This window comes from Plecotus auritus, assembly GCF_963455305.1.
Source record: "Plecotus auritus genome assembly, chromosome: 8".
In the NCBI taxonomy this organism is placed as follows: domain Eukaryota; kingdom Metazoa; phylum Chordata; class Mammalia; order Chiroptera; family Vespertilionidae; genus Plecotus; species Plecotus auritus.
The window spans coordinates 59,830,189-59,844,071 of NC_137782.1; the positions used below are offsets into that span (position 1 = coordinate 59,830,189).

The 13,883-nt window shown below is 41.4% G+C and overlaps 1 protein-coding gene across 3 annotated transcripts in view; it reads left to right on the top strand.

Annotated features, from left to right (window-relative positions):
• Window positions 1-7,112: 7,112 nt before the first annotated feature.
• SAMHD1 (SAM and HD domain containing deoxynucleoside triphosphate triphosphohydrolase 1) overlaps window positions 7,113-13,883 on the top strand; it is a 58,974-nt gene continuing 52,203 nt past the window's right edge. The window contains exons 1-2 of one of the 3 annotated variants that reach the window (XM_080686492.1): window positions 7,113-7,444; window positions 11,528-11,594. In XM_080686492.1, coding sequence (XP_080542618.1) covers window positions 7,237-7,444; window positions 11,528-11,594 — 275 coding nt within the window. In that variant the 5' untranslated portion in view covers window positions 7,113-7,236. Of the gene's footprint in view, window positions 7,445-7,559; window positions 7,888-11,527; window positions 11,595-13,883 lie in introns of those variants that run through there. The other 2 variants (XM_080686494.1, XM_080686493.1) reach the window with 2 other exon arrangements.

A 13,883-nucleotide genomic window follows, 5' to 3' on the forward strand; every position in this document is an offset into this window, starting at 1 on the left:
CTCAGGTTAACTGGGGAGGCTGACCCACTGGGCCATATAGGAAACCTAGCAAACAAAGCTACCCTACCAACTCAGGGAAGCAGTGAAAATGTGGAGGCAAAGAAACAGATCACAAACGAAAGAAATGGAGGAAAACAAATGACTGGATATAGAATTCAAAACCACGGTTATAAGGCTTTTCAAGAATATCCTAGAAAAGGCCGATAAATTTAGCGAGACCCTCGAGGATATGAAAAAGAACCAACGAGAAATTAAACATACACTGACTGAAATTAAAAATATTATACAGAGACCCAATAGCAGACTAGAGGAACGCAAGAATCAAGTCAAAGATTTGAAAAACAAAGAAGCAAAAAACACTCAACCGGAAAAGCAAAAAGAAAAAAGAATCCAAAAAGTTGAAGATAATGTAAGAAGCCTCTGGGACAACTTCAAGTGTACCAACATCAGCATTATGGGGGTGCCAGAAGAAGACAGAGAGAAAGATACTGAAAACCTATTGGAAGAAATAATGACAGAAAACTTCCCCTACCTGGTGAAAGAAATAGACTTACAAGTCCAGGAAGCGCACAGAACCCCAAACAAAAGGAATCCAAAGAGGACCACACCAAGACACATCATAATTAAAATGCCAAGGGCAAAAGACAAAGAGAGAATATTAAAAGCAGCATGAGAAAAACAGTTAATTACCTACAAGGGAGCACCCATACGACTGTCAGCTGATTTCTCAACAGAAACTATGCATGCCAGACGGGAGTGGCAGGAAATATTCAAAGTGATGAAAAGCAAGAACCTACAACCAAGATTACTCTACCCAGCATAGTTATCATTCAGAATGGAAGGTCAGATAAAGAGCTTCACAGATAAGAAAATGCTAAAGGAGTTCATCACCACCAAACCAGTATTATATGAAATGCTGAAAGGTATTCTTTAAGAAGAGGAAGAAGAAAAAAGTAAAGATAAAAATTATGAACAACAAATACATATCTATCAACAAGTGAACCTAAAAATCAAGTGAATTAAAAATCTGAGGAACAAAATGAACTGGTGAATATAATAGAATCAGGGGCATAGAAAGGGAGTGGACTGATAATTCTCAGGGGGAAATGGTATGGAGGGTGCAGGAAGAGACTGGACAAAAATCGTACACCTATGGATGAGGACAGTACAGGGGAGGTAAGGGTAGAGGGTGGGGTGGGAACCGGGTGGAGGGGAGCTATGGGGGGAAAAAGGAGAAACAATTGTAATAATATGAACAACAAAGATTTATTAAATTAAAAAAAATACAGTAATTGTTAGGTATGTAGTTATTGCCATTTTATTATTCATATTTTTATATTATTTTTTTCTTCTTAAAGAAGTTTTTTTTTAACATTTTCTTGTAATAATGGTTTAATGGTGATTAACTCCTTTAGCTCTTTCTTGTCTGGGAAGGTCTTTATATTCTCTTTGATTCTAAATGATAGCTTTGTTGATTAGAGTAACCTTGATTGTAGTTCCTTGTTTTTCATCACTTTGAATATTTTGTGCCAATCCTTTCTGGCCTGCAACATTTCTGTTGAGAAATCAGCTGACAGTCTCATGGGAGCTCCCTTATAGTTAACTAACTGCTTTTTTTCTTGCTGCTTTTAAGAGTCTCTCTTTGTCTTTTACCTTTTTGCATTTTATTTATGATGTGTCTTGGTGTGGGCCTCTTTGGGTTCATCTTGTTTGGGACTCTCTATGCTTCCTGGACTTGTATGTCTATTTCCTTTGCCAAGTTAGGGAAATTTTCGTCATTATTTCTTCAAATATGTTTTCAATTACTTGTTATCTCTCTTCTCCTTCTTGTACCCCTATAATGCAAATGTTGGTACACTTGATGTTGCCCCAGTGACCCCATAAAATTATCCCCATTTTTTAAGTTTCCTTTTTCTTGCTGTTGTTCTGAGTGGGTTTTTTCTGCTCCCTCCTTCTTCCAAATCAATGGGTCAATCACCTCTTGCCCCTTCCATTTCCCCTTCCCTTGACTCAAATGAAACCTGAACTCTGTACTTTCTTAAGATGTATTTGAGGTACCACTAGGGTTCCCATTTTGTCAGTTGGCACCTTCTTGATCAGTAAGCCTTTCCTTATTTCAAACTCTGACATTTTGTTTTTTATTAATCCTCATCTAAGGATATTTTTCCATTGACTTTTTTTTTCTTTAGGGAGAGTGAAAGAGTGAGGGAGAGACAAAGAGAAACATCCATGTGAGAGAAACACATCAACTGGTTGCCTCCTGCAGGAGCCCTCACCAGGGCCGAGGCCAGGGAGGAGCCTGCAACCAAGGTACATGCCCTTGGTCAGAATTGAACCTGGGACCCTTAGGTCCACAGGCGGATGCTCTACCCACTGAGCAAACCCAGCTAGGGAAAACGCTGACATTTTGAATTCTGGGCTTTCAAAGCATTGGGCACATGGACTTTGGACCAATAACAATTGAATTTGTACCCAGTTTAAGTTGTAGAAAAGAACAGTGGTTTTCAAGGCAGATCTAGTTTCAAATCCCCAAAACCTTAATACATATATGTGACTCTGGGCAAATCATTAGACCTCTCTGAGTTTCCTTTCCTTATCTGTTGAAAGGGTATAATACTGGGATCTTTGACAAGAACTAATTTCCTTTTTCCTGATAAAAGACTTTGTCCTCTTAACGAAAGGGTAAGATGTGACATGATTAGGTCATCATTTTATAACACAGCAATTGGCCCAGGAATTAATGCAATCCAAGCTTGTTGAAGTCATCTCTTTACGATTTTCTGTTGTAACTGGAGGAACAGAGGCTTTCTTTCATCTCTAGATGTGGAGCTATAAAGATGGGACCTCAGAGCTGCTTGTAGCTTGTAAATCTTCTTGTTCCTACATGGTTTGCATTCAACTTGACCTCATTTCTTTTTTTAAAAAATATATTTTATTGATTTTTTACAGAGAGGAAGGGAGAGGGATAGAGAGTTAGAAACATCAATGAGAGAGAAACATCAATCAGCTGCCTCCTACAACCCCCTACTGGGGGTGTGCCTGCAACCAAAGTACATACCCTTGACCGGAATCGAACCTGGGACCCTTCAGTCCACAGGCCAATGCTCTATCCACTGAGCCAAACCAGTCAGGGCTTGACCTCATTTCTTAGCACTTCCCCTTACTCACTTTGTCCATCATCACTTACTGTTTCTCAACTCTGGGCATACTCCTTCTTCAATGTCTTTGCACTTTTACACTTTCAAAGCCTTAGCTGTTCTTTTTGTCTGGAATGCTTTTCTTCCAGGTAACCACATAGCTGACTCCTTCATCTCCTTCAAGTCTCTGCTTAAATGTCACTTTTTCAAAAGGACTATATGACAACTGAATCCAAAACTGTGACCCTATTATCCTCCGCTCCTCTTTCTTTCTTATTTTATTCAATCCTCACCCAAGGACATCTTTAATAATTTTAGGGAGAGAAGGGAGAGAAACATTGATCAGTTGCCTCCCATTCAAGCTCTGACCAAAGATGGAACACACAACCTAGGTATATGCCTTGACTAGGAATCAAACCCAGGATCTTTCAGTATATAGGACAATGCTCCAACCAACTGAACCACCCAGCCAGGTCTTCCCCTCTCCTCTTAAAAAATTATTTTTCCCAGAGCAACAACTTCTAACATATAAATTTATTATCACTAATTATATTATTACTAGAGGACTGATGCACAAAATTCATGCAAGAGTAGGCCTTCACAGCCCTGGCTGCCTCGGCTCTCGTGGCCCTGGCTGCCTCGTGGCCCTGGTTGCCTCAAGGCTCCATGGCCCCAGCCTTGCCCACTAGTCATTCCGGAAGGTCTTTCCAGAAGGTCATTCCGCCATCCGGTCTAATAAGCATATTAGCACTTTATTATATAGGATTCACGGCCAGACTCACCCCACTAGAATATTGTTTTACTAGGGCAGAATAGAAAAAATATTTATGATGCAGGTACCAGGAAGTGATATTTGGAAAACATTTTGTTTTCCAAGTTTTCTTTCTTGAGCTTTATTTATTTATTTATTATTACTTTTTTAATCCTCACCCAAGGAGCGAGGATATTTTTCCATTGATTTTTAGAGAGAGTGGAAGGGAGGGAGGGGGAGAGATAGAGAGAGAAACATCGATGTGAGAGAGACTCATCGATTGGTTGCCTCTTGCTCATACCCTGACTGGGGCTGGAGATGAAACCTGAAACCCAGATAGGTGATTTTGACCTGGAATTGAACCTGAGGCCCTCCATTTCCCATGCCTACGCTCTAACCACTGAGCCATGCCAGTTAGGGCTATTTATATTTTTTAAATTATTTATTTATTTATTTGAGAGAGAGAGATTTGTTGCTCCACTTTGCATTGCTGATTCTTGCATATACCCTGACCATATCAGGATGATGCTCTAACCAACTGAGCTACCCAACCAGGGACTTGAGCATTATTTTTATCAGACAAGAAAATAAATACTTTTAAAACACATATATATTTTATTGATTTCAGAAAGGAAAGGAGAGGGAGAGAGAGACAGAAACATCAATGATAAGAGAGAATCATAGATAAGCTGCCTCCTGCAAGCCCCAGCTGGGGATCGAGCCTGCAACCCCAGTATGGGCCCTGATCAGGGACTGCACCATGATTTCCTGACTCATAGGTCAATGCTCAACCACTGAGCCACACTAACTGGGCTTTCTTTTGTTTTAATATGTGTTTTTTTTTATTGATTTCAGAGAGAGGAAGGGAGCAGAAGAGAGGGATAGAAATATCAATTATGAGAGAGAATCATAGATCAGCTGCCTCCTGCATGCCCCCTGGGGATTGAGCCCACAACACGGGCATGGGCCCTGACAGGGATTAGAATCATGACCTCCTGGTTCATGGGTCTACGCTCAACCACTGAGCCACACAGGCCGTGCAAACACCTTCTTTTAAAATGAATTTTGGCTTGGCTTTGGGATTTGGACAGATGGGTAAAAGAGAATGTCTTGAGGAAGTTAGGTTTAGTAAAGGTTGAAGAGGAAGTGATAAGGGACCAGGAGTGGCATTGAGATCCAGCAGCACTGATTGAAAATGAAGTTGGGGAGAGATGTAAAACCACAGGTTAATGCTGCCAGAAACAAAATTGCTTAGCTCATCTGGGTGGGTGGAAAGTAGCTGGGGAAGGGTAGGGAAGAACTGCTTGGAGTATTCAAGGTCATCAAGCAATGGGCCTTAAATTAATTGAATTTATAGTCTTTTCTAGTCTTAACAAGGTGAGATCAGAGGAGAGCTTAAGCACTTATTTTTCTCAATATGACCCAAGCTCAGAGACTGTTTTTAGTAAGTATTTGTTCCCAGATTGTGGAGTATGGATGGAATAAGAACATCAGGACTGTAAGTGGAGTTAAATGAATTGGCATTCTAGAAAGTGCCCAAGTTTTGGAATCAGCTTTAAAATTCAATTCTGCCACTTGTCCATGGGGCCTTGAGCAAGTACCCAGCCATCAGAAGATCTAGGGCCCCTAGAAAGTAGGGGATTAGAGGGGAAATAATAAATACGGCATTAAATTACACTCTTTAACAAACAAAAACAAATGGAAAATTAAAGTTCTGAAAAGCAATTGGTTTAAAGCAAACCCAGGGGTTAAATGTTTATATCACCTTCTGCCTAGGAAACCTTGCTGTCAGGGCAGATTTCCTCACAAATCTTATAAATACAAGTTTTCAAACCAGCCGTTTCCAAGTTGAAATGTAAGTCTTTCAGATGTATGTTATCTGTTATTTTACCCTCTTGTTTCGGTTTCACAAGTCTTGACAACTGTCTAGTCTTTTCTCAAATTATTCTAGGGCTTAAGGGTGTGGTTTTCCTGGCCTGGCCCTTCTGTGCAGATTGAGGGCCAGTAAATCTCTCTATACTTTCCCCTACGGGTCTATAGGACAAGGAAGCCATTCAAATTTTGATTTAACTAATGTAAAATAAGTTTATATAAAAACTCATTAACAAACAATTGTTGGCAAATGATTAAGAGCAAAGATTTTGGAACAGGCTAGATTGCGTCGGTTTGAATCTTCTATGTTTCATCACTTTTTAGCTGTGTGATCTTTGGCAAATTACTTACTTTTTTCTCTTTACCTTATATCCTAAGGTCATTGTGCTATTTAAATGAATAAATGTTTGTAAAGCCCTTAGAACAGTGCCTGGCACACATTAAAGTTCTGTTTGCTAAGGTATTTTGTTTACCTTTAGCCTGCTATTTCATACTGTTTGATTATTTGCCTCATTCATCCTTTATTTCCTAGCTGGGTCTATGACTTGGTTGATAAAAAATTGTACTGGCTTTAGTGGTGGTAGTAGTTGTCCTTTTAACAGTTAATCACATGGACCAGGATTTATAGGGAACTTTGGGTCCTGTCCCAGAGTGGCTAAAATGAGGGGGAGATGCCTGCCATTTTCTCAAGCTGTTACCACCAGGTAGTAAAAGTACTTGAAGATAATTTTAAGTAATCAGATTGGCCCCTTCCTTTCTTCTGGGTAGGGGGTTAGGATGGAGAGAGGGGTTGAGGATTCTTTTAGAGAGAAGTTTGAAGTCAGCTTCTTATGGAAACCTGAAGATAGGCTAAGAGTTCATGGGTAGGCACCCCCTATCCATTGATAGGGCCCTCTCACTGGCCAGCAATACTGTAGAACTTGTGAAATGCAAGAAGACACTTTCACATCAAATTTGAAAGCATTCCAGGGTCTTTCAGTTCAGCTTCTTGCCCATTTTTTTCTCTTAACTGGAAAGATGCTGGAAGCCTTGATGGCCTTTTAGGTTTCTTTTCAGTCTGGTGTATCTGAAACACCGGTAAGTCTGGGGTACTCATTTGAAGGTATACTCAAATCACCTTAAGAGCTCCTGCTATGGACGGTGGCCTGACTTACACGGGGAACGGGCACAATCTTTTCTCGCTCCTGCCTTCTTAGCACCGCCCTTAGTTTTGCTTCTCGCCGCTCAGTTTCCCGTAAACGCCCAGGGCTCAGTAGAGGACCTCTGGCTGGTCATTGCGCTTGCGCAAAAGACCAGCGGCTGAAGTGGCTGGGCTGTCTTGCCCCCAAGGTCTGAGCTGTCAGGGCGCCTGCGCAGAAGGCCAGTAGGCTGGCAAAGCTAAAAGGACTTGCTGCCAGTGTCGGGCTGTCAGTACGCCTGCGCGAGAGCTGAGCGCCGCGGTTCTTGACTGTGCTGCGCCGGACGCTGTGTGTAGCCATGCAGAGAGCCGACTCGGGGCAGACCCCCAAACGGCCCCGATGCGATAGCAGCCCAAGAACGCCGCCAAACACCCATTTCACAGGGGCGGAGAGGTCCCCGAATCCTAAACTACCCTCAGACCGCAAGAACTGGGACCCGGAGCAGGTGTGCCTCTTCCTGGAGCGCAGTGGTTTCAAGGATTCCGCTCTGCTGGACCGCTTCCGAGGTAGCAAGGCTAGAGGGCTGAGGGGCTGAGGGACGGCGACCCGAGGCGGTGACAGCAGGCCTGAGAAAGGGCGCCCTCGGGCAGTGAGCAGGGGGCCTCAAAGAGGACCCAAAGCGGAGAAGGGAGACGTGATGCGGGAGACGGCAGGGAGGACGGACCTGAGGCGGGGGCGCTCAGGGAAGGGTGACCTGAGGCGGAGAGCCCTCTGAGAAGGGGGCCTGAGGCGGGGGAGACCTGGCGTGGTAGGCGTCAGAGAGGGGGCGGACCTGAGGCGGGGGGCGCCTGAGTTGGTGATACCCTGAGATGGTGGAAGGAGAAGTGGGGCGTCAGAAATGGGGGTCCCGTAGGAAGGAAGCTAACTTTGGGGGTTATGAACCTGGGTGGGACCATCGGTGTAAGTCTGTTGGGTTTCTTCAGGAACTTGCCACCCCGGCGCCGGACAGGTGAGACTCGAGATTCTCTCTCTCTCCCTTTCTTCCTTCCTTCCTTCCTTTCTTTCTTTCTTCCTTCCTTCCTTCCTTCCTTCCTTCCTTTCTTTCTTTCTTTCTTTCTTTCTTTCTTTCTTTCTTTCTTTCTTTCTTTCTTTCTTTCTCATCTATGTATCTATATATATAGATATACATACATATAATTGATTTCAGAGAGGAAGGGAGAGGGAGAGATAGAAACATCAGTGATGAGAAAGAATCACTGATTGGCTGCCTCCTGCACGACCCCACTAGGCATTGAGCCCGCAACCCTGCATGTGCCCTGACAGGAATGGGGTCCCTTTTTTAGTTAGAACCTTTTCCCCAGACCTTGTTCAGAGGATTGCTGTCATTCAGGCCCACCAGGCTTGGAGATCCCGCTGCCACGGCAGCTGCTTGAACACTTTCCCCATTGGAGTATATTTTGATGCTTCTTAGTTTCTCTTTCCTTTAAACACACACCCATTTCCCCAAACTTGGGGATTTCCCAAAAGGGAGGGAACTTGTTGGGTCAATCTCTGAATTCCGGGAAATAGCATTACAATTAGGGGTCAATATATGTTTGTTGACTACTTGCAGAGCTTGGTAATGATCATGTTTTCTTCTCCAAAACCAGTTTCTCTTGCTAAATCTGGACACTGGGGTTGTTCAATTGATCACTGGACTCCCAGCAGCCCACCACTTGGCCATATCACATGGGGAGGTGTGCAGGTTGTAAGTTTTAAGCAACTTTACTGGCTCAAGTTCAAGCATCCATCCACTTGAAATCTACTCAACTTCCCCTAATGCGTGTGAAGCTTAATTTATTTGGCTTTATCCTCAGGAGAGAGGTGGTGTGATTTGCATATTCTGTGAACTTTTGCAAATGTTGGATGCAGCCCTGTTTGCCTAGGCTGGGGGACTAGGGTGCAAGGAACTTCAGTAGCCCAACTTAAAAGATAACTTGATGGGTATAGAAATTGTACTTCTCTTTTCCCCTGTCCCCTTTTTAATTTCCTCCACTACGGGGATTGGAATTTTTCTTTGAGTAGTAATGAGTGGGGATAAAGTAGTTTTACCTTTTGTGTCTCCAATGTGATAAAGTAGTTTTACCAATGTGATTGGCTATGTTGGCTCTCTGTTTCAGTGGTGTTCTGTAGATTAATTCATCAACTTTCAAAATGACCTGTTCTCTTGAGTCCACAGTCTAATGCCAATGAGAGACACTGCATGCTTTTAATTGGTAAAAACACATCAAGTGTTTGCAGTTGGCTCATTTCTTACTGTCTGCTTTGTCTTGACCAAACTTTAGTCAGGCTTCTCTCTCCTTCAGGCCCCTGAACTCTTGCTTGCCTCCAAAACTGAGCAAACACTAAAAAAAGTGAAATATGCCCCCCTGGTCAGCTTTTCCTGGGGACACTGCCCTATCAGACCCCACTGGGGTCCTATACCCTTCAAAGATTCTACTTATCTCCGCTTGCCCCTCCTTTAGTCTAAAACAACAACAACATCACCATTTTCTGTTTGATTTTTTAAAAATGTATTTTTATTGATTTTAGAGCGGAAGGGGGAGTGAGAGAGATAGAAACATCAACGATGAGAGAGAAACATTGATTGGCTGCCACCTGCACACCTCCTACTGGGGTTGACCCCACAACCCGGGCATGTACCCTTGACAGGAATTGAAACCCCGGACCCTTCAGTCTGCAGGTGGGCACTCTATCCACTGAGCCAAACTGGCCAGGGCTTCTGTTTGATTTTGAGCTGATTATTTACTTTTGAGATTGGAATGTTCTCCCTACTGCAGCAGTCTTTCTAAGTCCAGATTTGTTTTTATATGACAAAACAAAGCATAAGGTGCTGGGTCCTTTTCCTCATGATGAAATACAATCTCACAGGAACCCTGAAATTCAGAGGCTATAATATATATATTTTTACAGGTGATGTGTTTGAGGTTCAAATATGTTAACTAACTTTCCACAGGTTACACAGCTAGAAAAAGGCAGAGCTTGCTTTTAAAGAGGTCTTTAGATTCCAGAATTCATGCCAACTGTACCTTAACAAGTGTTCTCTTCAAAAACCATTGGATTCCCCTCAACAGTAAAGGAACAAACAAACCAAAAAATAAAAATAAAAAAAAAATTGGAGAGCATTCCTAAATTATAAAATCAACTAAGAGCGAGGGGGAAAAGAATGGAATAATGAGCAAAACACAGGAACAGACTATTGACAACCAGCCAGGAAACAGAAAAAGACATTGTCTCAACAGTGATTGTGAAAATACTTATTTTTAAGTTTAGTTTTGGAAAATGTTTAAAGATTGGTAATAGGTGATAGGTGCCCTGGCCAGTGTGGCTCAGTGGATTGGGTGGCATCCCTTGTATGGAAGGGTTGCTGGTTCTATTCCCAGTCAGGGCACTTGCCTGGGTTGTGGGCTTGATCCCCAGTACAGGACATTGCTGGAGGCAGTTGATCAATGGTTCTCTCTCATAGATGTTTCTCTCCCTCTACCTTTCTCTCTCTCTAAAAGTAATAAAAATATTTTTAAAAGATTGATAATAGAAGAAATGAGTAATCCAATATTAATGAAATTGTCAGTAGAATGGGGAAAGTAGATTATAAACAATGTAATTTTATTTGTGTAAAATTATATCATTACATAGATAAATGTCTTGAAGGATATCCAAAATGTTATCAGTGGTTATCGGGAGAATATAAGTAAGTTTTGATATTTTATAGTTTATATTTTTGTATTGTTTGGATTTCTGAGATTGCCTAATTTTTTAAAATATGCCTATTTATTTATTTCAGAGAGGCAGGAAGAGAGAGAGAGAGGGGGATAGAAACATCAATGATGAGAGAGAATCATTGATAGGCTGCCTCCTCACACCCCCACTGGGGATCGAGCTCCCAACCTGGGCATATGCCCTGAATGGGAATTGAACCATGACCTGGTTCATAGGTCAACGCTCAACCATTGAGCCACGCTGACTGCACACCTTTTCTTTCTTTTTTTTTTTTTTAAATAGACACTTTTATAAAAAATATTTTCCACCTACCTCCACCTCCCCTTTGGTAATCATCATTACCTTTAGAAACATTTTTGTTTGTTAGAAAATAAATAGTCCAGAGTTCTAGAGTCTGAGGTCAGGAAGGACTAGAATTAATTATAGAAAGAGGAAGAAAAATAAACCATATATGTAAGTCTTTCAAAACACAGAGTATTGTGTACTTTACTTGAAGGTTTTATAACTAAATCAACACTTTGCCACCCCTCAGGCTCTGGTTTTTGACCTGACTATTCTAAGAACAATAGGGTTTCCCTATCCCCATCCCAAACCTTAACTGCTTTAGGAGGAAGCTACCAGTTTTGCAGCTGGACTTCCTTGCAAATAACTTACTCAAGTAATTTAAAAATTTTTACCTGATTTATCATAAAAGCCTCTTGATATAGTTTTCTAATTAAAAGTAAGACCTTCTCATTGGCAAATAGAAAAGTGTTACAGTCCGTTGCCTGTGGTGGGTGCACTCAATAAATGTTGATCTGAGTAAATTCTGGTGGGTCCAAATGGAAAGAAATTGAAAATCATATGTTGTAAATACTGAAATCATCTCTTTTTTACCTTTTCCTCCGCAGAAGAGAAAATCACAGGTTCATTACTGTCCAATCTTGATGAATCTCATCTTGATAAACTTGGAATAAGGTAAGAATGATAAAATTCACATTGTAGCCAACCGTGCTTGCTACCTTTATTTATTTTTTAAATATATTTTTTATTGATTTCAGAGAGGAAGGGAGAGAGAAATAGAAACACCAATGATGAGAGAGAATCATTGATCAGCCACCTCCTGCACACCCCACTCCGGGGATCTAGCCTGCAACCCCAGCACGTGCCCTGACCGGGAATCCAACCATGACTTCCTTGTTCATAGGCAAACGCTCAACCACTGAGCCATGTCAGCTGGGTTCTTGCGGCCTTTTTATTCAACTTTGAGGGACAAAGCCCAAGATTGCTAATATTAACTGTCCACATTTTAAATCTTGGAAATGTTTTATTTTCTATTTTTCAAAAATATATTTTTATTGATTTCAGAGAAGAAAGGAGAGGGGAGAGAAAGAAAGAGATAGAAACATCAATGATAAGAATCATTGATAGGGTGCCTCCTGCATGCCCCATACTGGGGATCGAGTCCGCAACCCAGACATGTGCCCCTGACTGGAATCGAACCTGGGACCCTTCAGCCCACAGGCACATACTCTGTCCATTGAGCCAAATTAGCTAGGGTGAGATAGAATTATTGATCGGCTGCCTCCTGCATGCCCCCCACTAGGGATCGAGGCAACCCGGGCATATGCCCTTGACTGGAATCGAACCCGGGACCCTTCAGCCCACAGGCCCATACTCTATCCATTGAGCCAAATTAGCTAGGACAAGATAGAATTATTGATCGGCTGCCTCCTGCACACCCCCCACTAGGGATCGAGGCAACCCGGGCTTATGCCCTTGACTGGAATCGAACTTGGGACCCTTTAGAATACAGGCTGATGCTCTATCCACTGAGCCAAACCAGCTAGGCCAAATCCAGGAAGTGTTTTAAAATACTCCACAGTTTTAAACAAAAATACAGTTGTTTTTGTTTGTATTTGCTGTGTAAATTCTGTTTAATATTATTAATTATTCCTATTTTTAAACATTTTGCTGATGAGCCTTCATGAAGTTGGTAGTAACCAAATTTTTACTCTCAATTTCAGGATAATTGAATTATACACACCAGAATATAGTTAAGAAATGATAGGGGCAAAAATGTTGGCAAGAAAAATCAAGTCTAGAATCCTATCTTGATCATATTTCTAGAACTTTTAAAGCTATCTTAAGACTGGAATATATCTCGGTTATTAGATTTAGAGTTACAAAGTAATTTGGCACTTTTTAGTTAACTAATTTGGGACAAGTTATTTAACCTTCAGGTTCTGCACCTGTGAAATGGATAATAATAATAATAAAACAAGTATGTCAAGTGATTAGCACATGATAAGCCCTTAATAAATGACATATATGTTTAACATATATATATATATGTATGTATGAACATATATATATATATATATATACACACACACACATATATATATATATATCGATCCTTATGTATGGCTGGAGATTCTAAGGTGTAGATTAATGTGGGTCTACTTAGAAGACCTCAGTTGAGTCCTAGCTGTTTTGTCTCAGTGGATAGAGCATAGGCTTGCAGACTGAAGGGTCCCAGGTTCCATTCCGGTCAAGGGCACATGCCCAGGTTGTGGGCTCGATCCCCAGTGGAGGGCATGCAGGAGGCAGCTGATCAATATTCTCTCTCATCACGGATGTTTCTCTCTCTCTCTCCCTCTCACTTCCACTTTGAAATCAATAAAAATATATTAAAAAATAAAAATAAATACCTCAGTTGAGGCCCTGACCAGGTAGCTCAGTTGGTTAGAGCATCATCCCCATATGCCAAGGTTGTGGGTTCATTCCTGGTCAGAGCACATACAAGAACCAATCATCAACTGATGAGTGCATAAAATAAGTAGAACAACAAAGTGATGTTTCTGTCTCTAGAAATCAATAAATAAAAATTTAAAACACACAAAACTCAATTGAGGATGCAATATTTAAATATTCCTTAAAAATGGAGATTTTGCTTCTTTTAGAGAATTGACAACAGTGGTGAAATGTAGTCTTATCTTATGGAATTCCACTTATCTAAATGTTGTTTGTGGGAACAGTAATCAAAGAATCAAAACAAGAGGTTATTGCTTCATGTACTTGTTGTTTAATAATTGATAACAGAAGTAGATTGTGAAAAAAGATCACTGTTTTTTCCCCCATTTATTTTAGAAAGAGTGGAAGGGAGGAAGGCAGGGAGGGGAAGAGAAAGACAGAAACATTGATGTGAGAGAGACACATGGATTGGTTGCCTCCCACACGAACCCGGACCAGGGCTGGGGATCA